Below are 23,799 nucleotides of genomic sequence, written 5' to 3'. Positions count from 1 at the left end.
AGCCACCATGCTGTACCTACATCCTCAGTACTTATTTATCTTATTAACTGGAAGTTTGTACCTTTGGACTGCCTTCACGCATTTCACTTGCCCTTAAACCCTCACCTCTGGTAATCACCAGTCTGTTCCCTGTATCTATGAGTTCAGTGTATGTTTGTTTGCTTAGATTCTACATATAAGTGAGATCATACAGTATTTATCTTTCTCTAACTTATTTCACTTAGCATGATGCCCTCAAGGTATATATGTGTTGTGGAAAATGACAGGATTTCCTTCTTTTTAATGACAATAATATTCCATTGAATGTACATACCATGCTTTCTTTACATTCATCTGTCAACACTTAAGTTACTTCCATGTCTTGGCTGTTAAAAATAATACTGCAGTGAACGTGGGGGTGTGGATATCTTTCCTAGTTAGTGTTTTCATTTCCTTCAGATGAATACCCAGAAGTGGAATTGAAGGATCATATGGTAGTTCTATTTTTAATTTTTTGAGAAACCTCCATACTGTTCCATAGTGGCTGCACCAATTTACATTCCCACAAACAGTATACTAGGGTTCCCTTTTCTCCATATCCTTGCCAACATTTGTTATTTTTAAAAAAGCTATTGTCAGGATCCAGTAAGAAATTAGGATATTACCAATAATGGCAGTGGGAATAAAGAGTATTGAAGAGATATAAAAGAGTGATGCCTCAGTTCAATAAGATTTCATAACTAATTGGATGTGAGGAGTGAGAGAGGACAAGTCAAAGTTGGCTTTAGATTTCTGGCTTGAGCACCTGAGTGGACTTCGTTCTTATTCATTGAGGCAGTGAATAGAGGAAGAAGAGCAGATTTGGCAGAGGAGTGGGAGATGAGTTCTTCGTTCAGTGTGTTGGATTTCAAATAATGGCAACAGATGGTAATATGTAAATGAAAGATGAATACATAAATAGAGCCTTCAGGAGGTAGATCTGGGCTAAAATACAGATGTGGAAGACCAGCATTTTTGTGATAGTTTTAAACTATGGCTGTGAATGGGATAGGCCAGTGTGAAGAGACTAGATCTATGAATGGAACTCCAAGAAATACCAACAAGGAAAGGATGTGAATCATTACATGAGTCATTAAAATATATGTTTACCATAAATGGTTACTCATCTTTTAAAAGTATCCTTATATATCAATAGAGTGCATTTTGAACTAGCATATTGAAATGCAAAAATATTACAACAAAAATCACTTGCAACTGATAGTAAGACTAAGTAAGACTAAGGTCAGACTGTAATACATCTAAGCTGTATTAAATGTTATCTATGAGGTGAGGGCATATATAAACATATCTAAGTAAATAGTATTTTAAGTAATGAGTGAGCTGTAAGGCTCTGTCTCTGTCTCTCTCCTTGAAAAGGAATCATTTCACAGCTTACAAAATATTGGAGCTAGTAGGGAACTTACATTATCTAGTATAATGCTTCATTTTTCAGATGAAGAAAGTGAGATCTAGAAGTGTTAAATGGCTTGCTCAAATCACAGACCTAGTTGGTGACAGAATTAGGACTAAAGTAGTCTATGAATTATATCAGTTGCCTATGTGTGTATATTAATAGTATAGCAGTTTTTAAAAAACAGATATGGATAATACATATGTGCTATGCGTATTTTATTAAGAATCCCATGTGTAGATAATCAGGGTAGAAGCTTAGTATATTATTTCACTGTGATTTTTGTATGAACATCCATGAACTCTCTTTATAATATTTTTACAGATTTTTAATCTAAACTACATGTATTAATAATAATATGTGTGTATGTATATATATCTATGTCTATGTATGTTTCTCATTTAGTATATATAAAATTTTTTTGTTACATGTCATTGCTTATGCTTTCCACAGTGAGGGGGAAAATGGTATTTTGTGAAAAATAACATTCTGAGAGTTTCAGGGTGCCTTCTGGGTAATGTAGTGCCATGGGAGGTTCTAGATCGTATATTATTTCTCCCCTTCTCCCCTCCCTTACTCTGTTTTTTATTTTTTTAACATCTTTACTGGAGTATAATTGCTTTACAATGTTCTGTTAGTTTCTGCTGTAAAACAAAGTGAATCAGCTATACCTATACATATATCCCCATATCCCCTCCCTCTTGTGCCTCCCTCCCACCCTCCCTATCCCACCCCTTTAGGTGATCACAAAACACTGAGCTGATCTCCCTGTGTGATGCAGCTGCTTCCTACTAGCTATCTATTTTACATCATTTAGTAGTGTGTATATGTCCATGCCACTCTCTCACTTCATCCCAGCTTACACTCTCCCCACCATCCCCTGTGTCCTGAAGTCCATTCTCTACGTCTGCATATTTATTCCAGTCCTGCCCCTGGGTTCATTAGAATCATTTTTTTTTAGATTCCATATATATGTGTTAGCACACAGTATTTGTTTTACTCTTTCTGACTTACTTCACTCTGTATGACAGACTCTAGTTCCATCCATCTCACTACAAATAACTCAATTTCGTTTCTTTTTATGGCTGAGTAATATTCCATTGTGTATATGTGCCACATGTTCTTTATCCATTCTTCTGTCGATGGACACTTAGGTTACTTCCATGTCCTGGCTATTGTGAATAGTGCTGCAATGAACATTGTGGTACATGTCTCTTTTTGAATTATGGCTTTCTCAGGGTATATGCCCAGTTGTGGGATTGCTGGGTCATATGGTAGTTCTATTTTTAGTTTTTTAAGGAACCTCCATACTGTTCTCCATAGTGACTGTATCAATTTGCATTCCCACCAACCATGCAAGAAGTTTCCCTTTTTTCCACACCCTCTCCAGCATTTATTGTTTGTAGATTTTTTGATGATGGCCATTCTGACTGGTGTGAGGTGATACCTCATTGTGGTTTTGATTTGCATTTCTTTAATGATTAGTGATGTTGAGCATCCTTTCATGTGTTTGTTGGCAATCTGTATATCTTCTTTGGAGAAATATCTATTTAGGTTTTACACCCATATTTGGATTGGGTTGTTTATTTTTTTGATATTGAGCTGTGTGAGCTACTTGTATATTTTGGAGATTAATCCTTTGTCAGGTGCTTCGTTTGCAAATATTTTCTCCTGTACTGAGGGTTATCTTTTCGTCTTCTTTATGGTTTCCTTTGCTGTGCAAAAGCTTTTAAGTTTCATTAGGTCCTATTTGTTTATTTTTGGTTTTATTTCCATTTCTGTAGGAAGTGGGTCAAAAAGGACCTTGCTGTGATGTATATCATAGAGTGTTCTGCCAATGTTTTCATCGAAGAGTTTTATAGTGTTTGGCCTTACATTTAGGTCTTTAATCCATTTTGAGTTTATTTTTGTGTATGGTGTTAGGAAGTGTTCTAGTTTCATTCTTTTACATGAAGCTGTCCAGTTTTCTCAGCACCACTTATTGAAGAGGCTGTCTTTTCTCCATTGTATAATCTTGCCTCCTTTATCAAAGATAAGGTGACCATATGTGTGTGGGTTTATCACTGAGCCTTCTATCCTGTTCCATTGATCTATATTTCTGTTTTTGTGCCAGTACTATATAGTCTTGATTACTGTAGCTTTGTAGTATAGTCTGAAGTCAGGGAGCCTGATTCCTCCAGGTCTGTTTTTCTTTCTCAAGATTGCTTTGGCTATTCGGGGTCTTTTGTGTTTCCATACAAATTGTAAAATTTTTTGTTCTAGTTCTGTGAAAAATGCCTTTGGTAGTATAATCATTTTCACAATGTTGATTCTTCTAGTCCAAGAACACGGTACATTTCTCCCTCTGTTTGTGTCGTCTTTAATTTCTTTCATCATTGTCTTATGGTTTTCTGCATACAGGTCTTTTGTCTCCTTAGGTAGGTTTATTCCTAGGTATTTTACTCTTTTAGTTGCAGTGGTAAATGGGAGTGTTTCCTTAATTTCTTTCAGATAGTTTGTAATTAGTGTATGGGAATGCAAAAGATTTCTGTGCATTAATTTTGTCTCCTGCTGCTTTACCAAATTCATTGATTAGCTCTAGTAGCTTTCTGGTAGCATCTTTAGGATTCTCTACGTATAGTATCATGTCATCTGCAAGCAGTGACAGTTTTACGTCTTCTTTTCTGATTTGGATTCCTTTTATTTCTTTTTCTTCTATGATTGCCGTGGCTAAAAATTCCAAAACTATGTTGAATAAAAGCGGTGAGAGTGGGCAGCCTTGCCTTGTTCCTAATCTTAGAGGAGATGGTTTCAGTTTTCCACCATTGAGAATGATGTTGGCTGTGGGTTTGTCATATATGGCCTTTATTATGTTGAGGTAGGTTCCCTCCCTGCCCACTTTCTGGAAAGTTTTTATCATAAATGGGTGTTGAATTTTGTCAAAAGCTTTCTGCGTCTATTGAGATTATTGTATGGTTTTTATCCTTCAGTTTGTTGATATCGTGTATCACATTGATTGATTTGCATATATTGAAGAATCCTTGCATTCCTGGGATAAACCCCACTTGATCATGGTGTATGATCCTTTTTATGTGCTATTGGATTCTATTTGCTAGTATTTTGTTGACGATTTTTGCATCTATGTTCATCAGTGACATTGGCCTGTAGTTTTCTTTTTTCTTTTTTTTTTTTTTTGCAGTACGTGGGCCTCTCACTGCTGTGGCCCCTCCCGTTGCAGAGCACAGGCTCCAGAAGCACAGGCTCAGCAGCCATGGCTCATGGGCCCAGCCGCTCCGCAGCCTGTGGGATCCTCCCGGACCGGGGCACGAACCCGGGTCCCTTGCATTGGCAGGCGGACTCTCAACCACTGCACCACCAGGGAAGCCCTGTAGTTTTCTTTTTTTGTGACATCTTTGTGTGGTTTTCATATCAGGGTGATGGTGGCCCTGTAGAATGAGTTTGGGAGTGTTCCTCCCTCTGCTATATTTTGGAAGAGTTTGAGAAGGATAGGTGTTAGCTCTTCTCTAAATGTTTGATAGAATTCGCCTGTGAAGCCATCTGGTCCTGGGCTTTTGTTTGCTGGAAGATTTTTAATCACAGTTTCAATTTCAGTGCTTGTGATTGGTCTGTTCATATTTTCTGTTTCTTACTGGTTCAGTCTTGGAAGATTGTACTTTTCTAAGAATCTGTCCATTTCTTCCAGGTTGTCCATTTTATTGGCATATGGTTGCTTGTAGTAATCTCTCATGATCCTTTGTATTTCTGCAGTGCCAGTTGTTACTTCTCCTTTTTCAATTCTAATTCTGATGATTTGAGTATTCTCCCATTTTTTCTTGATGAGACTGGCTAAAGTTTTATCAATTTTGTTTATCTTCTCAAAGAACCAGCTTTTAGTGTTATTGACCTTTGCTGTTGTGCCTTCATTCCTTCTTCATTTATTTCTAATCTGATCTTTATGATTTCTTTCCTTCTGCTAACTTTGGGGTGTTTTTGTTCTTCTTTCTCTAATTGCTTTAGGTGTAAAGTTAGGTTGTTTATTTGAGATGTTCCTTGTTTCTTGAGATAGGATTGTATTGCTATAAACTTCCCTCTTAGAACTGCTTTTGCTGCATCCCATAGGTTTTGGGTCGTCGTGTTTTCATTGTCATTTGTTTCTAGGTATTTTTTGATTTTCTCTTTTATTTCTTCACTCATCTCTGGGTTATTTAATAGCATATTGTTTAGCCTCCATTTGTTTGTATTTTTTACAGTTTTTTTCTTGTAATTGATATCTAGTCTCATAACATTGTGGTCGGAAAAGATACTTGATACGATTTCAGTTTTCTTAAATTTACTGAGGCTTGATTTGTGTCCCAAGATATTATCTATCCTGGAGAATGTTCCATGTGCACATGAGAAGAAGGTGTATTCTGTTGGTTTTGGATGGAATGTCCTATAAATATCAATTAATTGCATCTGGTCTAATGTGTCATTTACAGCTTGTGTTTCCTTATATATTTTCATTTTGGATGGTCTGTCCATTGGTGAAAGTGGGGTGTTAAAGTCCCCTACTATGATTGTGTTACTGTCGATTTCCCCCTTTATGGCTGTTAGCATTTGCCTTATGTATTGAGGTGCTCCTATGTTGGGTGCATAAATATTTACAATTGTTATACCTTCTTCTTGGATTGATCCCTTGATCATTATGTAGTGTCCTTCTTTGTCTCTTGTAATAGTCTTTATTTTAAAGTCCATTTTGTCTGATATGAGTATTACTACTCCAACTTTTTTTTGATTTCCATTTGCATGGAATATCTTTTTCCGTCCCCTCACTTTCAGTCTGTATGTGTCCCTAGGTCTGAAGTGGGTCTCTTGTAGACAGCATATATATGGGTCTTGTTTTTGTGTCCATTCAGCCAGTCTGTGTCTTTTGGTTGGAGCATTTAATCCATTTACATTTAAGGTAATTATCAATATTTATGTTCCTATTACCATTTTCTTAATTGTTTTGGGTTTGTTATTGTAGGTCTTTTCCTTCTATTGTGTTTCCTGCCTAGAGAAATTCCTTTAGCATTTGTTGTAAAGGTGGTTTGGTCGTGCTGAATTCTGTTAGCTTTTGCTTGTTTGTAAAGGTTTTAATTTTTCCATCGAAGCTGAATGAGATCCTTGCTGGGTAGAGTGATCTTGGTTGTAGGTTTTTCCCTTTCATCACTTTAAATATGTCCTGCCACTCCCTTCTGGCTTGCAGAGTTTCTGCTGAAAGATCAGCTGTTAACCTTATGGGGATTCCCTTGTGTGTTATTTGTTGCTTTTCCCTTGCTGCTTTTAATATTTTTTCTTTGTATTTAATTTTTGATAGTTTGATTAATATGTGTCTTGGTGTGTTTCTCCTTGGATTTATCCTGTATGGGACTCTCTGCACTTCTTGGACTTGATTATTTCCTTTCTCATATTAGGGAAGTTTTTAAATATAATCCTTGAAATATTTTCTCAGACCCTTTCTCTTCTTTTTCTGGGACCTCTATAATTCAAATGTTGGTGCTTTTAATGTTGTCCCAGAGGTCTCTGAGACTGTCCTCAATTCTTTTCATTCTGTTTTCTTTATTCTGCTCTGCAGCAGTTATCTCCACTATTCTATCTTCCAGATCACTTATCTGTTCTTTTGCCTCAGTGATTCTGCTATTGAATCCTTCTAGAGTGGTTTTAATTTCATTTATTGTTATTTATCATCGTTTCTTTGCTCTTTATTTCTTCTAGGTACTTGTTAAACATTTCTTGTATTTTCTCCATTCTGTTTCCTAGATTTTGGATCATCTTTACTATCATTACTCTGAATTCTTTTTCAGGTAGACTCCCTATTTCCTTTTCATTTGTTTGGTCTGGTGGGTTTTTACCTTGCTCTTTCATCTGCTGCGTATTTCTCTGTCTTCTCATTATGTTTAACTTACTGTGTTTGGGGTCTCCTTTTTGCAGGCTGCAGGTTCATAGTTCCTGTTATTTTTGGTGTCTTCCCCCAGTGTGTGAGGTTGGTTCAGTGGCTTGTGTAGGCTTCCTGGTGAGGGGGACTGGTGCCTGTGTTCTGGTGGGTAGGGTGGATCTTGTCCTTCTGGTGGGCAGGGCTGCATCCGGTGGTGTGTTTTGGGGCATCTGTGAACTTAGTATGACTTTAGGCAGCCTCTCTGCTAATGGGTGGTGTTGTATTCCTGTCTTGCTAGTTGTTTGACATGGGGCATCCAGCACTGGAGCTTGCTGGCCATTGGGTGGAGCTCTGTCTTAGTGTTGAGATGGAGATCTCTGGGAGAGCTCTTGCCAATTGATATTACTTCAGGCCGGGAGGTCTCTGGTGGTCCAGTGTCCTGGACTCAGCTCTCCCACCTTGGAGGCTCAGGCCCAACATCTGCCCAGAGCACCAAGACCCTGCCAGCCACATGGCTTGGAAGAAAAGGAAGAAAAGAAAATGAACAGATAAAACCCCAAAACAAATGTTAAAAGCAAAACAAAACAGACAAAATCATAGAAAGTAACATACACATGCACACTCACAAAAGGAGAAAAAAGGAAAAAAAAAAAAAGGAAACAAACCAATAAACAAACCCACCAATGATAACAAGCACTAAAAACCAAACTAAGATAAACATAAAACCAAAAACAAGTCAGATGCAGAAAGCAAATCCCAAGTCAGCAGTTGCTCCCAAAGTCCACCACCTCAATTTTGGGAACATTCATTGTCTATTCAGGTGTTCCACAGCTGCAGGGTTTATCAAGTTGATTGTGGGGATTTAATCCACTGGTCCTGAGGCTGCACGGAGAAAGTTCCCTTACTCTTCCGTGTTCACACAGCTCCTGGGGTTCAGCTTTGGTTTTGACCCTGTCTCTGCACGTAGGCCACCCTCAGGCATCTGTTCCCCACCCAGACAGGAGGGGGTTAAAGCAGTGGCTGATTAGGGCTCTCTTGCTCACTCAGGCTGGGGAGGGGGGGGGTATGGTAGTTATAGTTGGAATGTGGGACGAGCCTGCGGCAGCAGAGGCTGGCATGACCTTGCAACAGCGTGAAGTGCACCATGTGTTCTCCCAGGGAAGTTGTCCCTGGATCACAGGACTGTGGCAGTGGTGTGCTGCACAGGCTCCCGGGAGGGGTGTGGGAAGTGACCTGCAGTTACACACAGGATTCTTGGTGGCAGCAGAGGCAGCGTTAGCAGTCCATGCCCGTCTCTGGGGTCTGAAATGATAGCCGTGGCTCATGCCCATCTCTGAAGCTCACTTAGGTGGTGCTCTGCCATCTGTGGGCATATGGAGCAGGAAGCCCCTCTGCTTGCACACCCCGAAACAGTGGTCTTTGGCCTCTCCAGCAGGTGAAGACTTTTTCCCGGCCTCCCTCCCAGCTAGCTGTGGCACACTAGCCCCCCTTCAGGATGTCTTCACAGAGCCAGCACCAGTCCTCTCCCTGCGGTCTGATCTCCAAAGCCCAAGCCTCAGCTTCCAGCCCCTACCCGCTCTGGTGGGTGAGAGACAAGCAGTCTCAGGCTGCTGAGTGCTGGTTGGCACCGATCCTCTGTGTGGGAATCTCTCCGCTTTGCCCTCTGCACCCCTATTGCTACACTCTCCTCCATGGCTCTAAAGCTTCCCCCCCGCCCACCCGGCATCCCTGCCAGTGAAGGGACTTCCTAGTGTGTGGAAACTTTTCCTCCTTCACAGCTCCCTCCCAGAGGTTTAGGTCCCATCCCTATTCTTTTGTCTCTATTTATTCTTTTTTCTTTTGCCCTATCCAGGTACGTGGGGATTTTGTTGCCTTTTGGGAAGTCTGAGGTTTTTTTCCAGTGTTCAGTAGGTGTTCTGTAGGAGTTGTTCCATATGTAGATGTATTTTTGATGTATTTGTGGGGAGGAAGGTGATCTCCACATCTTACTCCTGCATCTTGAAGGTCTCCTCCTCTGTGTTTTACTCTCATGTTTTGCAAACAGACATTCAGAACATGAATTTGAATGAATTGTTATCTATCAGATTATTTTTTTGGAGTTAATCTCTGGTTATTTCCCTCTCCTACTCAAAAACCTTTATTGGCTTTGTGTTGCCTTTAGAATAAACTGTGTACTCTGATATTCAGTGCTCTACATAATCTGATCCTATATTTCCAGTCTCATTTCCCACTAGTAGTCTCCCCATACAGTGAAGCCAAACTAAACAGTTCTTGGTTTGTTGTATACTTTGATGATTTCTTCCTTTTTTACCTGTGATCCTGATGCCCCCCCACACACCATGCTATTTCCCGAAACCCCAACTATCTATATCCTATCAGTTCTCTTAAGTCGTATCAATGACCACTTTCTCCATGAGTTCTCCCCTGATGATCTTCCCAGATAGAAGCAATTTCTTCTTCTGAATGCATTTAATTATCTTTAAAAACTATTTGGTATGTAGAAAAGTGTATAAGCATATATATTAGTAATTGTTCAAGTTATAAAGCCTAATAACTAAATAACCACCCACAAACAAAATACCCAATTTGGGAGATAAAAATGACTAATCCACTGAAACTTTCCTTTTTCTTTCCTGATTATATCTTCCTTCCAGACTTCCCATCCTCAACCCCTAGGGTAACCATTGTCTTTAATCTTGTGTTATACTTTTCTTGCTTTTTTTTTTTTTTACGGTATGCGGGCCTCTCACTGCTGTGGCCTCTCCCGTTGCGGAGCACAGGCTCTGGACGCGCAGGCTCAGCGGCCATGGCTCATGGGCACAGCTGCTCCGCGGCATGTGGGATCCTCCCGGACCGGGGCACAAACCTGCGTCCCCTGCATCAGCAGGCGGACTCTCAACCACTGCGCCACCATGGAAGCCCCATTTTCTTGCTTTTTAAAAATAATTTTATCACAAATGTTTGCATCTCTAAGGATTATAATATATTACTTCGTATGTTTGTGAACTTTATACATATGTGATCACACTGTACACATTTTATGTGCTTTGTTTTTTTCACTCTACCATATGTTTCTGTCATTCATTCATGCCTCTAGTTCATTCATTTTCAGGCTACTGTTTTATATGAACTACATAAATTTACCACAGTTTATTCTCTTTATGATGAACAGTTTGCTCTTCTTACTAGTTTACTGTTTTTCAGATATGTTCTTTAAATTTTTTTGTACATGTATACTTATAAGTTTATAAAGTATGGATTTCTTCAACTTTATTAGATGATGTTAAATTATTTCCCAGAGAGGTTTTCCAGTTTTTATCTATCTGTCCCCATTTTCAGTGTATAAGAGTTGCCAACATTTGATATTATGAGAGTTTTAATTTTTGCCAGTCTGGTGGATATAAAACGGTGTCTCATTTCGAACTGCATTTCACTAACTATTATGTTCATATATTTATAAGCCGTGTACATTTTGTATTCTGTGACAAATATGTCCCTGTTTATGTCTTTTACTCATGTTTCTATTATGTTAGCATTTTCTTTGGGATTCCTTTAATATTTTCAACATAAACACTCAACTATGACCTTTTTCTGACAGAGTTGTTATTCAGTATGTATTAGCTTTCTATTACTATATTTCTAAGCCACAAACTTAGTGGCTTGAAACAACACAAATTATTATCTCATAGTTTCCATAGGTAAGGAGTCCAGGCACAGCTTAGCTGAATCTTCGGCTCAGGGTGCCTCAAGGTGTCAGCCATGCTGGCCTTCTCATTTGGAGCCCAAGGTCCTCAGGTTGTTGGCAGAATTCACTTTCTTACAAATCCCTGCTTTCTTTTAGCTGTTGGTTGGGGAGTACTCTCGGCTCCTAGAGGCTGTCTGCAGTTCCTTGCCTCATGGCTCCGTAGATAGTTTACAACATGGATGTTTCCTTTCTTTCAGGTCATCAGGAGTGTGTCTCTGCTTTGGTTCTCTGACCTCTAGACCTAGATTTAAAGACCTTATGTCAGGCCCAGTCTGATAATCTCCCTGTTGATGAACTCAAAGTTTCTTAATTAGTAACCTAATCATGGGAATGACGCCCATCATATTCATAGGTGTTTTCCCCACGCAAGGGGAGGGAATGTACACCAGGAAGCAGACAGAATTCTGCCTCAGAGCGTTTCTGTCCTCCCAAACGTGACACAGACCTAAGCATACTTCACTCGTTTAATATCTTTACCATTCTTACTATTGTTGTGGTTGGTTTTACCTTTTGTAAAAGAAAAAATAATTGTTTTTACTTAATTCAGTTATATTCAGTTTTTAATATCAGTATAAAAATCAGTATTCAATTCAATCAAAATTATTAAGTTTGCCACTATATTTTCTCTATATCTGCTATTTTAGTATCCCATATTTCCATTAGGACTTGCTTTTCTTATTGAAATACATCTTTTCATTAGTTCTCTTGGTGAGGGCCTATGGTTGTTAAACTCCATTAGTCCTTGTATGTTTGAAATATTTTGCTATCACTCTTGAATAATTAGTTGACTACAAAATTCTAGGTTAACAGATTTTTTTCCCTTCCTCTCTTCCTTCTTTCTCTCATTCCTTCATTTCTTCCTTTAACCTCCCCTTAGCAAGTACTTTGAAGGTATTACTTCCTTGTCTTCTGGCATCTCCTGCAGTCTACTTTTTTTTTCTTTTTTAACAGGTAGTTATTTGTCTTTTCTCTTTGGCTTTTAGGATTTTCTCTTTATCCTTGATTATCTGTAAGTCCACTATTAAAGTTCTCTGTGAGTTTCTGTTAGGTTTATGACATGTAATATATATCTCATAATATGTGCCTTTTCAGACATATATTACTGTATATAAATATACATATTCAGTTCAGTGAGTCTAGACAAACAGATACAGTCAGGTAACAGCCGCCAATATCAAGATATATAATGTTTTCATCATCTCTAAACCTTGCCTCATGTCCCTTTGTATTTAATCCCCTCCCCTTACCCTCTGTCCCTGGCAACTATTGATTTGATTTCTGTCCCTCTAGTTTTGCATTTTCCAGAAGGTTGTATAAATGGAATCTCACTGTTATGTTTGGCTTATTTCACTTAACGCAGTGCTTTTGAGATTCATCCATATGGTTGAATGGATGTCTGTACCACAATTTGTTTATCCATTCACCTGCAATGTATGAAAAGTTCCAATTGTTCTGGATCCTTGCCACCACTTGATACTCCTTTAAAAAAAAAAAAAAGCCTTTCTAATGAGTGTTTAGTGGTATCTCTTTGTGGTTTTAATATGCATTTCCTTAATAACTAATGATATTGAGTGTCTTTTCATATGCTTATTTGCCATCTGTAGCTCTTTTTTGCCCATTTAAAAATTGGGTTGTTTTCTTAATGAGTTATTGGTACTTCATAAATTTTGGATACAAGTCTTTTATCAGATAGTGCGCTTTGCAGATATTATGTTCCAGTCTATGACTTATGTTTTTCATTTTCTTAACTATCTTTTAAAGAGTAGAAGCTTTAATATTTGATAGAAGTCCAATTTATCAGTTTTTCTTTTATAGTTTATCTTCAGTTTCCTAAAAAATCTGCCTTAACCCAAGGTCACAAAAATTTTCACCTGTATTTTTCTGGAAGTTGTATAGTTACAGCTTTTACATATAGATCTATGATTAATTTGGAGTTAATTTTTGTACAGGGAATGAGGTAAGGCTTGAAGTTTTGTTCTCGAAGTTTTGTTTTGGGAATTTTTTTGTGCATTTTGTTTTTGATTTTTTCCTGCTTATAGATAGATATTCAGTTGTTCCAGGGCCATTTGTTAAAGACTATACTTTTGCCATTGAATTACCTTGGTCCTGTTTTTGAATGTTATTTTACCTTATATGCATAGGTTTCTTTCTGGACTCTATTCCATGGGTCTATTATGTATACACATATGTGGATTTATTTTTATTTTTACTACTGAGTACTAAAAGTGTACTTTTGATCTGAAAACATTTCTTTCTTTACTTTGGAAAATTCTTAATTATTATCTCTTTCAATGTTACTACTCTTTTATTCCCAATGTTGTCTATTTTTGGAAACCTTTTTTTGATGTTGGGGCCTCTGAAATCAGTCTTCAATATCTCTTAACTGCTCTTTTGTATAATTTTTCTCTTTGCTTTTTTGTGCTGGAACCTGGGTACATTGTTCAGTGAATTCTTCCAGTTTAATATTTCTCTCTTCAAGAAGATTATTAATTTAAGAGAAATGTTAATTTGAATTGATTAATATTTAATAATCAGTTATAATAATTATATGATTATTAAGGATATAATAAGGTTTACACTGTTACTGATTTTCAACTTTTAGATTTAACTTCAGAACAAAGCAAGAAGACAATTATAAGCACAGAACATAAATATTAACCTTGTAGGTTAGATCATTTCTACATTTGAAAAAACTTTTTGTTCCCTTTAAATTATTCAGAATTTTACATTTGCAGACTTGTTTATCTTCTCTCAACTATTTCTTGGGTGTCCTAAATCTAATCCTTATGAATTGAGAGCACATTTGTGTAGCCTAGTAACATGGTGATGAATATGATGGCACGATTAAAGCTACCTTAAACCTTCCATTGTCTTCCCACTGCAATTAGAATAAACTCCATTTTATAATGATCCTATATGTTCTAGTCCTTAAAGGTCTCTTTGACCTTATCTCTTAATAGTCCTTAGTTTGCTTTAGCTACATTGATCATCTTTGTGACTTTTGAACCTGTCATACTCATTTCCGATTCATGATTTTTGAATTTACTCCTGCCCGACCTGGAGTGCCGTTCTTTTCAGAGCTTTACTGGCTGATTTCTTCTCTTCATTCAGGTTTGTTCTCAAATGTTTCTTCTCTGAGGATTTTCCCTGACTCTCATGACTAAAGAAGTATTCTCTCCCCTGCCCCCATCAATTATTCACATTACCTTCCTTGTTGTATTTTCTTCAAAACATTTATCACTAACTTTACTAACTGAAATAGTTTGTTTGTCTTCCTTCATTAGGATATAAGCTCTATGAGGGCAAGAGTTTTATCTGTCTGGGTCAACTCTGTATACCAACCTATAGAACAAATGGTCTGGCACGTTGGAGAGGCTTAATTTAAAAACTGTGAGTTGGGGAGTAAATCAGTTGGGGTGATGTCACTAGCAAGCTTTTTTTGTCATTTGGCGGAAAAGCACCTGGAGGAAAGGAGTCCTGAGAGAACACTTCTATTAATAAAAATGCTGTGCTTATTATTCCTGACTTCCTGTTCCCAGTGGGACTTGGAGACAAGGGAAAATACTATTTAGATCAGCTTAAGAGTGTTTCTGAGACCCAGTGTGTCTCTGGTCCCTGAGAAAGAAATACCATGGGTCACTCAAGCAGGTCACTTGGGAAGTTTCTATAATTTCAGATCTTTGAAAGATCTTTTTCTTTTTATTATCTCTTTTAGTCACCTACTCTCATTCTGCAGTCTTCCTTATTTTTTCCTTTAAATTGTAGCCACCTGGGTTAACCCAGATGCACTTTTGATTAGTTTAAATTTCTTTCTTATCCTATATAGATTTATCAAAAGGCAATGTAAACTTTAAGGCACTATATTACTGATTTGTATGGTGTTAATTGCATTCAACTTCTTTGAATTTTATTTTTATTAATGTGTAATATACTAATAAAATTACAGGCCACAAACACAGTGAAGTTTGATCTTTCATTTTGAAAATCTACTTATTTATTTATCTGTTTACCTACCTATTTATTTATTTTGGCTGCACTGGGTCTTGGTTGTAGCACACGGGATCTTTTAGTTGCTGGCATGTGGACTTCTTAGCTGCGGCATGTGGACTCTTAGTTGCGACACACGGACTTCTTAATTGCGGCATGCGAACTCTTAGTTGCGGCATGCATGTGGGATCTAGTTCCCTGTCCAGGGATGGAACCCGGGCCCCCTGAATTGGGAGCATGGAGTCTTACCCACTGGACCACTAGGGATGTCCCTGATCTTTCATTTTTTTAATGTGAAAGTTTATCTCAGCCTAAGAATTAACTTAGACAAAAATGTATTTAGAATATTTTTAAGCTAATTTTTGTACTTAAAGTGTACTTTTGATCTGAAAACACATTTCTTTCTTTAATTTGGAAAGTTCTTAGTTATTCTCTCTTTGAGTATTACTTCTTTTTCACTCCCAACATTGCTTTCTTCTGGAATTCTTTTTCATGTTGGAGCCCCAGTTTAAGTCTTCAAATGAAAGCTTTTTTTGGTCAAATTCTCATACCCAATATTTTATTTTAGTTGATATCTATACCCATGGAATGTTACTTATTTTTAGATGAGGTGATAAATGGCAATCTAAACTAAATTATTCATTAGAATTGATAGAGATCTATCAATTTTTTTTCAATTTTTAAGAAAGTAAATGCTTAAATAATAAAAGATATATTTTATAATGTAAAGACATAATGAAGAATCTGAGTGTGATTGGGTAGGGAGGAGGGTTTTTAGGTGGTAGAAGCAGAAAAGTTATTAGTATCTGTGGAACAATAACCAGTAATAGATTCCAGTCTCTTATAGGGAGATCCCAAAGGAATAATGAATGAATGCTTTTAGTACCAAGCTTAACACAGTTTTCACCTCTGAGCTGTATTCACTAGGGCATTCTTGTGAAAGATAAACATTATGCTGTCATTAGAGCTTTAGAGGACTCCTGTGGTGTAGTCGCCATTGTGGAGGGAAAAAAATCTTCTCTTTTGTTTCCCATTCTCTCCCCACACCCCAACTCAAGTGAAAAGATGAAAATTTATAAAAACCTTACTCTAAAATCTTTGATAAAGCAAAGAAAGTTGTATAATGTTTGGTTGATCATTCATTATATGTATATTTGCATTATAAAAGTAATAGTTAACATTTTTTGAGAACAAACTGTGCAAGGTGCTGCTTGTCATTTTACATATATTATATCATTTATTCACATCAGGTCTGAAACTTAGTATAATCTTCCCTTGTTGTCATAGATGTTGAGGCTCAAGTCAAGTAACTTGCCCCCAATCTCATAATAGTAAATGATGGGACTAGTGTTCAAACCCGTGTCTCTGAGACTCCAAAATCTGATTTTTTTCAAAATAACGTACTACTTCCTTGATACGGGGATTATTTTGGGTTTTTTTTTTGTTTTGCGGTACGCGGGCCTCTCACTGTTGTGGCCTCTCCTGTTGCGGAGCACAGGCTCCAGACGCACAGGCTCAGCGACCATGGCTCACGGGCCCAGCCGCTCTGCGGCACATGGGATCTTCCCGGACCGGGGCACGAACCTGTGTCCCCTGCATCGGCAGGTGGACTCCCAACCACTGCGCCACCAGGGAAGCCCTATTTTGTTTTTATAGATCTGGCCCAGCAGCTTAAATGTAAAGCCAGATTTGGGGGTTTTTCCCCCGTAGGTTCTCATTTATTTTTTAATTTAATTTAATTAATTTATTTATTTTTTGGCTGTGCCAAGTGGCATGCAGGATCCTAGTTCCCCAACCAGGGATCAAACCCGGGCCCCCTGCATTGGGAGCGTGGAGTCTTAACCACTGGACCGCCAGGGAGGTCCCCCAGATTTCGTTAATCCTGGGGCAAGGGTACTACCCCTAAATGTATTTGGCAGGTGATGATGTGCAGGTGAACATGGCTTTCAGTCATAAAGTTTCTGGTTTTGTGGGGAAGTCTTCCCTTCACTTGTGTTCCCTACTGTCAGCATAGCTTCCACTTCACTCAAGGATTCTATGTTCCATCATTGAACTGTTCTGCAAATAGACTCTATTTTTCAAGGAAAGTAAGCATTTAACTTCTCTGATGGCGATTTCTGTATTTGCTGTTATTTCTTTCAGAGACATCAAAGGAAGCTTGCACATGTCTAGTGAACAAATCTGCTGTTACATTATTGAACAGCTCTTGTCATGAAGTTCTTTTGTAGTTCTAAACTGAGGAAAATGTCTCCTTAATGAAGGGTGATTTGTTGCTGTTTCATTCAGAAAATATTTGAATTAGAAAGTACTTAGTTAAGAGCATTTGCAACTAAAAAACAAAAAACCTGCCTAATATGAATTTAAATAAACCCTAAGTTGTTTATGTTTCATATTTGTCTCAACCAAAAATAGAGTAAATCCTGTCTGTTTTACTACTTTCTCCATAAATTTTCTTCCCTTAATATCTCATATATATAGTTGTACTTAATGTCTTAATTCATTATGTTCATGAATTGAATTTATTTACTCAATGGGATTGTAAGCTCTGTGAGAGCAGGTACCTAATCTTAACCTTTTTTTTGTGACATTTGAGGCAATAATTTTTATACTGAGACCTCTAAAGTAATTCATACAGTAAGTTTAATCTAAAGGAAGGCATCAATATTTTTGGCTTTTAGCCAGACAAACTAGAATGTGATAATACAAGGTATTTTATGCTCACCAGAAGCCCTGATAAAATTGGAAAACAAGTTTTCATTTAATAAATGCCATTTATTTAAAAACAACTTTATAAATATGTGTCTTTCATAGTGAAAGGTTGGGAATTATTGTTTGGTAGTGTCTGGCCCAGTGTTGATAATAATGATTATTAAAAATATGATTGATTTATTGATGGTAATTAATGAACTTTTTTGTTTTAGGGAATGTTGTAGGCAACTTGGGACATTCCTTCTTCAGTCAAAGTTTCCTTGGCAGTAAAGAACATGGCGGATTCTTATATGTGACATCTACTTACCAGTCACTGCAAGACCTAGTACTCCCAACCCCACCTTACTTGTTTGGGATTCTCATCCAGAAATGGGAAACTCCTTGGGCTAAAGTGTTTCCCATCCGACTGATGTTGAGACTTGGAGCCGAATATCGACGTAAGTATAAAATATCCTCTTCTAAGCATTATGACCAAGACGTAATGACTAAACAGACTTGAGATATTCAGAGAGCCCCATGGTGATACAATTAAACGGAAGTATTCTTTTGGAATAGCTAAGCTAAATTTGGCCAGTGTCTCTACTTATTTTGGCTATAATGGGAAGAACTCAAAATAACATTATTGCCTTGTAAAATTACTGGTTTTATAGGTTAATTGATAGATACATGATCATCTTCAGAAAAAATGAATATCAACTTAACAAGTAACTTTATTTTTATAGTAGCTGTATATGGTAAGTATATTTTTTGTCACTTGGTTAGAAAATAGTTATGACAAATTATATTTTATATAATGTAACAGATACTGGAAGCTAGTGGTATAGAGATCACTCTCAGCTGGTAAAGTAAGCAACAAAAGAGCCTCCTTGTCCTTGGCCATAGCAGTGCAACTAAGCTGTGATTGTTTTTAAAGATATTAAGGCCTAAATGCAAGCTTTATTTTATTTTATTTTGTTATTGTTTTATTTATTTATTTATTTTTGGCTGTGTTGTGTCTTTAGTTGTGGCACGCGGGATCTTTCTTTGCAGCACACGGGCTTCTCTCTAGTTGTGGCGAGCAGGCTCCAGAGTGCGCGGGCTCAGTAGTTGTGGCACATGGGCTCCAGAGCATGTGGGCTCTGTAGTTGAGGCATGCGGGCTCAGTACTTGCAGCACGCGGGCTTAGTTGCCCTGCAGCATGTGGGATCTTAGTTCTCTGACCAGGGATCGAACCTGTATCCCCTGCATTGGAAGGCAGATTTTTAACCACTGGACCACCAGGGAAGTCCCATGCAAGCTTTATTTTAAACTTTATATCTTTTCCTAATCAACGTTGCCCTGGTCTAGGAATCAGACCACTTGAATAACGTTCTTAACTCTGCCATTTACTAGCTCTGTAACTTTGGGTGAAGTCATTCAAGTTGTCTGATTGTCAGTTTCCTTTGCAACTGGAGATAATAATACTTGCCTTTTATATTGCATGGTATTATTAAGAGGATCAAATGAGATCATTAAAAATTATTTTATCAAACATAAAACAGTGTATTATATGTTTTCAGCAGGTCACCTTCAGTCTTTCACTTACTTATTCATTCATTCAACAAGAATTTAATAAAGGCCTACCATGTGTAATAAATCCGGAATTCAGAAATGGCTGAGACGTGGTTATAGGCTTTTGGGAACTTTTGTAAGGAAGACGTAGAAATCATGATTATAGTAGTATATTATGTCAAAACACATGTTCAAAGTTAACAGATTTCTTTGGGAGTTCAAAGATGGGCTCTAACTTCACCAAGAATGAAGGACCAAGGTACCTCTGGACTGAACTGTGAAAGAAGCATATGAATCAGCTAAATGAAGTAGGGAAAGGAAAGGATTGTGTGCAGAGGAAAAACATTTGTATTTTCCTGTGTTGTACAGGCAGTTGAAACCGTAAAGTTCGAGGAGTGAGCCAGCTAATAGGATCACCTGGTGTTTGGCTTGTCTAAGGAGGGTTCTGAGTCAGAAATGTGTAAGAGTGAACTCTTTTAGACTTCCTGAGCACAGAGGAATCAGGAGATACTTGTTTCCTGGAATATATTAATCCAGTTTGGAAAAGAGTGCTTCTTAAGACATGTAGTTCATTTTTGAAACAGCTGCATCAAAAGACTGGTGTGGTTTGTAGAAGGCTCCAAATTTGTCTGTGATGCTGTTATGGTAAATACTTTCTGAGCCCTAAATTTTATGCTCTAATGAGTCATTACAGTTATATTTTGAGAACTCTATGAAACGTGATGTCTCTTTTACCAAAATTTTAAGCTGCCAAACTTAGTCTGATCATTTCTCATTTCCATAGTTTATCCTTGCCCACTGTTCAGTGTCAGATTTCGGAAGCCATTGTTTGGAGAGACGGGGCATACCATCATGAATCTTCTTGCCGTAAGTTGGGAATTTTTATTTTCTTTTTCCTTACTGGGGTTTGCATGAGAAGGGAGAGAAGGATTTTATTATTTTGTTAATACCCTGCCGCTTCACGTAGGTGAAGAGTTACTATAGGAAAAGAACAGAACATGTATATTCTTTGGAAAGTATATGGAGGTTTGGAATGAAATAGTACAGGATTCTGGCTCTTGGTTATACACTAAGTAAGTGACCTTGCAGGATTATTGTGAGTAGTTATAATTAAAGCACCCAGCATTATGTCTTCTTTTAATTTTAAGCCTGGCATCCTGATGGTGTCCCCTGTGTCTGTGTAGCTTACTGTTTTGCCCAAGATTGGTCAGAGATTGTGTTCAGATACCTCTAGGCAGTAAGGCATCTATACTTTCTTGATGGATCTGCATGGACTGGGATTCAAACGTCATTCTTTTCTTTTCTGCTGGACTCGCTCATGTCTCCTCTGCACATGCACGGGCTCTAACCCTGTTGACCAAGAATGTTGCTTGGCTTGGGCCCATTAAGGTCACTGCTGCACATGTGCACAGACTAAGGTCAGTCCTGGGTATTTGGAGAGTTTATGAAGTTCCCTATGTCTGTCTCATTCCCAGAACTTCTTGTTAAATCTCTCACTAGTCTGCTGCTCATTACTTGCTCCAAATAGGCTAGCATCCTCAGACTAACAGGGCCACTGGTCCTTTTCACTAGCCACTGAGATTACCACTTTAACTGAGACACTCCAAATCAAGCAAGATCCTTCAAGCAGCAAAGCTTATTGTTTTCACAAACTACCTTGCCCTGGCTGAACTATGAACATGGCTAAAGGCAGCCCCAGGCAAGAAAATCACAGATTCAACTCTATTCTTCTTACTTGAAGTTCAGTAGTTTTTATGAATGAACACATCTCAGTGTATTGTATGTCTTTGGTCTAATTCCAGGGCACTGAAATGTTTTTTTTTGTTTGTTTGTTTTGTTTTTTTAATAAATCTACCCAACTGTTTAGTTGCTTTTGGGAGACTTGTTTATTTCCTCACTCTGTCATGCGATTGTAGTTATAGTTCCAGTTATCTTTTAAAGAGATGTAAACTAAGAAAGCTTCTTGTAGGTTTACCCATGTAGTTGCCATTTCCAGTGCTTTTCATTCCTTTGTATAAATCTGTATTTCCATCTGGTGTCATTGTCCTTCTACCTGAAAGATTTCCTGTAATGTTTCTTATAGTGTGGATTGGCTGGTGGTGAATTCTTTTAGCATCTGTATTTCTAACAACGTCCTTTCTATTTGAAAGATGCTCTTGCTGGATGTAGAATTCTAGGCTGACAGTTTAATTCTTTGAGGATTTTAAAGATTTGCTCTATTGCCTTCCAGTTTGCATTTTTTCAGATGAGAAATATGTTTTCCCTCCTTTGTTCCTGTCTACATAATGTTTTACCCTTCTCTCTTTGCTTTGAAAGTTTTCTTTTTATCACTGTTTTTGAGCCATTTGATTATGTGCCTTGGTATAGTTTTTTTCCATGTTGTTTCTTGTGCTGGGGTTTTCTGAGCTTCTTAGATCTGTGGGTTTATAGTTTTCATCAAATAATTGTTCTGTCCACCCCTCCTCTCCTTCAGGGACTCCACTGTTAATAGACTTATTAGCAGGCTTGAAATTGTTTCACAGCTCACTAATGCTCTCTTTTTTTTTTTTTAATTTATGGCTGTGTTGGGTCTTCGTTTCTATGCGAGGGCTTTCTCTAGTTGTGGCAAGTGGGGGCCACTCTTCATCAAGGTGTGCGGGCCTCTCACTATCGCGGCCTCTCTTGTTGCAGAGCACAGGCTCCAGACACGCAGGCTCAGTAATTGTGGCTCACGGGCCTAGTTGCTCTGCAGCATGTGGGATCTTCCCAGACCAGGGCTCGAACCCGTGTCCCCTGCATTGGCAGGCAGATTCTCAACCACTGCGCCACCAGGGAAGCCCACTAATGCTCTCTTTATTTCTTTTTCAGTGTTTTTTTTTCCCTCTGTGTGTTTCATTTTGGACAGGTTTTTTTTATTGCTGTGTCCTCAAGTTCACTAATCTTTTATTTTTATTTATTTTTTTCTGAGTTGGAACTCTTTAATTTTTTTAACATCTTTATTGGAGTATAATTGCTTTACAATGGTGTGTTAGTTTCTGTTTTATAACAAAGTGAATCAGCTATACATATACATATATATATCCCCATATCCCCTCCCTTTTGCATTTCCCTCCCACCCTCCCCATCCCACCCCTCTAGGTGGTCACAAAGCACTGAGCTGATCTCCCTGTGCTATGTGGCTGCTTCCCGCTAGCTATCTGTTTTACATTTGGTAGTGTATATATGTCCATGCCACTCTCACTTCATCCCAGTTTACCCTTCCCCCTCCCTGTGTCCTCAAGTCCATTCTCTATGTCTGCATCTTTATTCCTGTCCTGCCCCTAGGTTCTTCAGAACCTTTTTTTTTTTTTAGATTCCGTATATATGTGTTAGCATACAGTATTTATTTTTCTCTTTCTGACTTACTTCACTCTGTATGACACACTCTAGGTCCATCCGCCTCACTACAAATAACTCAATTTCGTTTCTTTTTATGGCTGAGTAATATTCCATTGTATATATGTGCCACATCTTCTTTATCCATCCTTCTGTCGATGGACACTTAGGTTGCTTCCATGTCCTGGCTATTGTAAATGGAGCTGCAGTGAACATTGTGGTACATGACTGTTTTTGAATTATGGTTTTCTCAGGGTATATGCTCAGTAGTGGGATTGCTGGGTCATATGGTAGTTCTATTTTTAGTTTTTTTAAGGAACCTCCATACTGTTCTCCATAGTGACTGTATCAATTTACATTCCCACCAGCAGTGCAAGAGGGTTCCCTTTTCTCCACACCCTCTCCAACGTTTATTGTTTGTAGATTGTTTGATGATGGCCATTCTGACTGGTGTGAGGTGATACCTCATTGTAGTAATCTTTTATTTTGCAGTACTTAAACTGCCATTGATTCCATCCTTTTTCTTTTTTCCTGTAATTTCAGCCATTGTAATTTTCATTTCTAGATGTTTGACTTGGGTCTTTTTCTATATCTTCTGTGCCTGTACTTAACTTTTTAAACATATGGAATATAATTATAATAAGTATTATGATGTCCTTGTTTGGAAATTCTAACGTGTTTCATTTCTGACTCAGTTGCCATTGATTGATTCCCCCCCACCCCCAGCATTTTGAGTTGTATTTTCCTGCTTCTTTGCATCCTTGGTATTTAAAAAATTTTTTATTGGATGACAGATATTGTGATTTTACCTTGCTGGATGCCAGGTATTTTTATGTTCCTGTAAAAATTCTTGAGTTTGGTTACAAATAACACAGTTAATTTATCTAAAAAATAGGTTGATCCTTTTGAGTCTTGCTTTTAAGATTTGTAAGGTGGAACCAAAGTCTTATTTAGTATAGGGCTGATTATTCCCCACTACTAAGGCAAAACCCTTCTGAGTACAGCTGACCCTTGAACATCGCTGGTTTGAACCATGCGGGTCCACTTATACGTGGATTTTTTTTCGACAGTAAATACTACTGTACTACCTGAGCCATTCTTGGTTAAATCCTCCAATGCAGAACCACGGATATGGAGGGCCGACTATAATTTGTACATGGATTTTTGACT

The 23,799-nt window shown here is 37.9% G+C and overlaps 1 protein-coding gene across 2 annotated transcripts in view; it reads left to right on the top strand.

Annotated features, from left to right (window-relative positions):
* ZFYVE9 (zinc finger FYVE-type containing 9) overlaps positions 1–23,799 on the top strand; it is a 133,565-nt gene that overhangs the window by 70,399 nt on the left and 39,367 nt on the right. For both annotated transcript variants that reach the window (XM_030870124.2, XM_030870120.2), the window contains 2 exons: positions 17,958–18,182; positions 20,060–20,142. In XM_030870124.2, the coding sequence (XP_030725984.1) occupies positions 17,958–18,182; positions 20,060–20,142 (308 nt within the window). The remainder of the gene's footprint in view (positions 1–17,957; positions 18,183–20,059; positions 20,143–23,799) is intronic.

The sequence above is a fragment of the Globicephala melas genome, chromosome 1, assembly GCF_963455315.2.
Source record: "Globicephala melas chromosome 1, mGloMel1.2, whole genome shotgun sequence".
NCBI classification, from domain to species: Eukaryota; Metazoa; Chordata; class Mammalia; order Artiodactyla; family Delphinidae; genus Globicephala; species Globicephala melas.
This window is presented reverse-complemented; position numbering and strand designations above follow the sequence as displayed.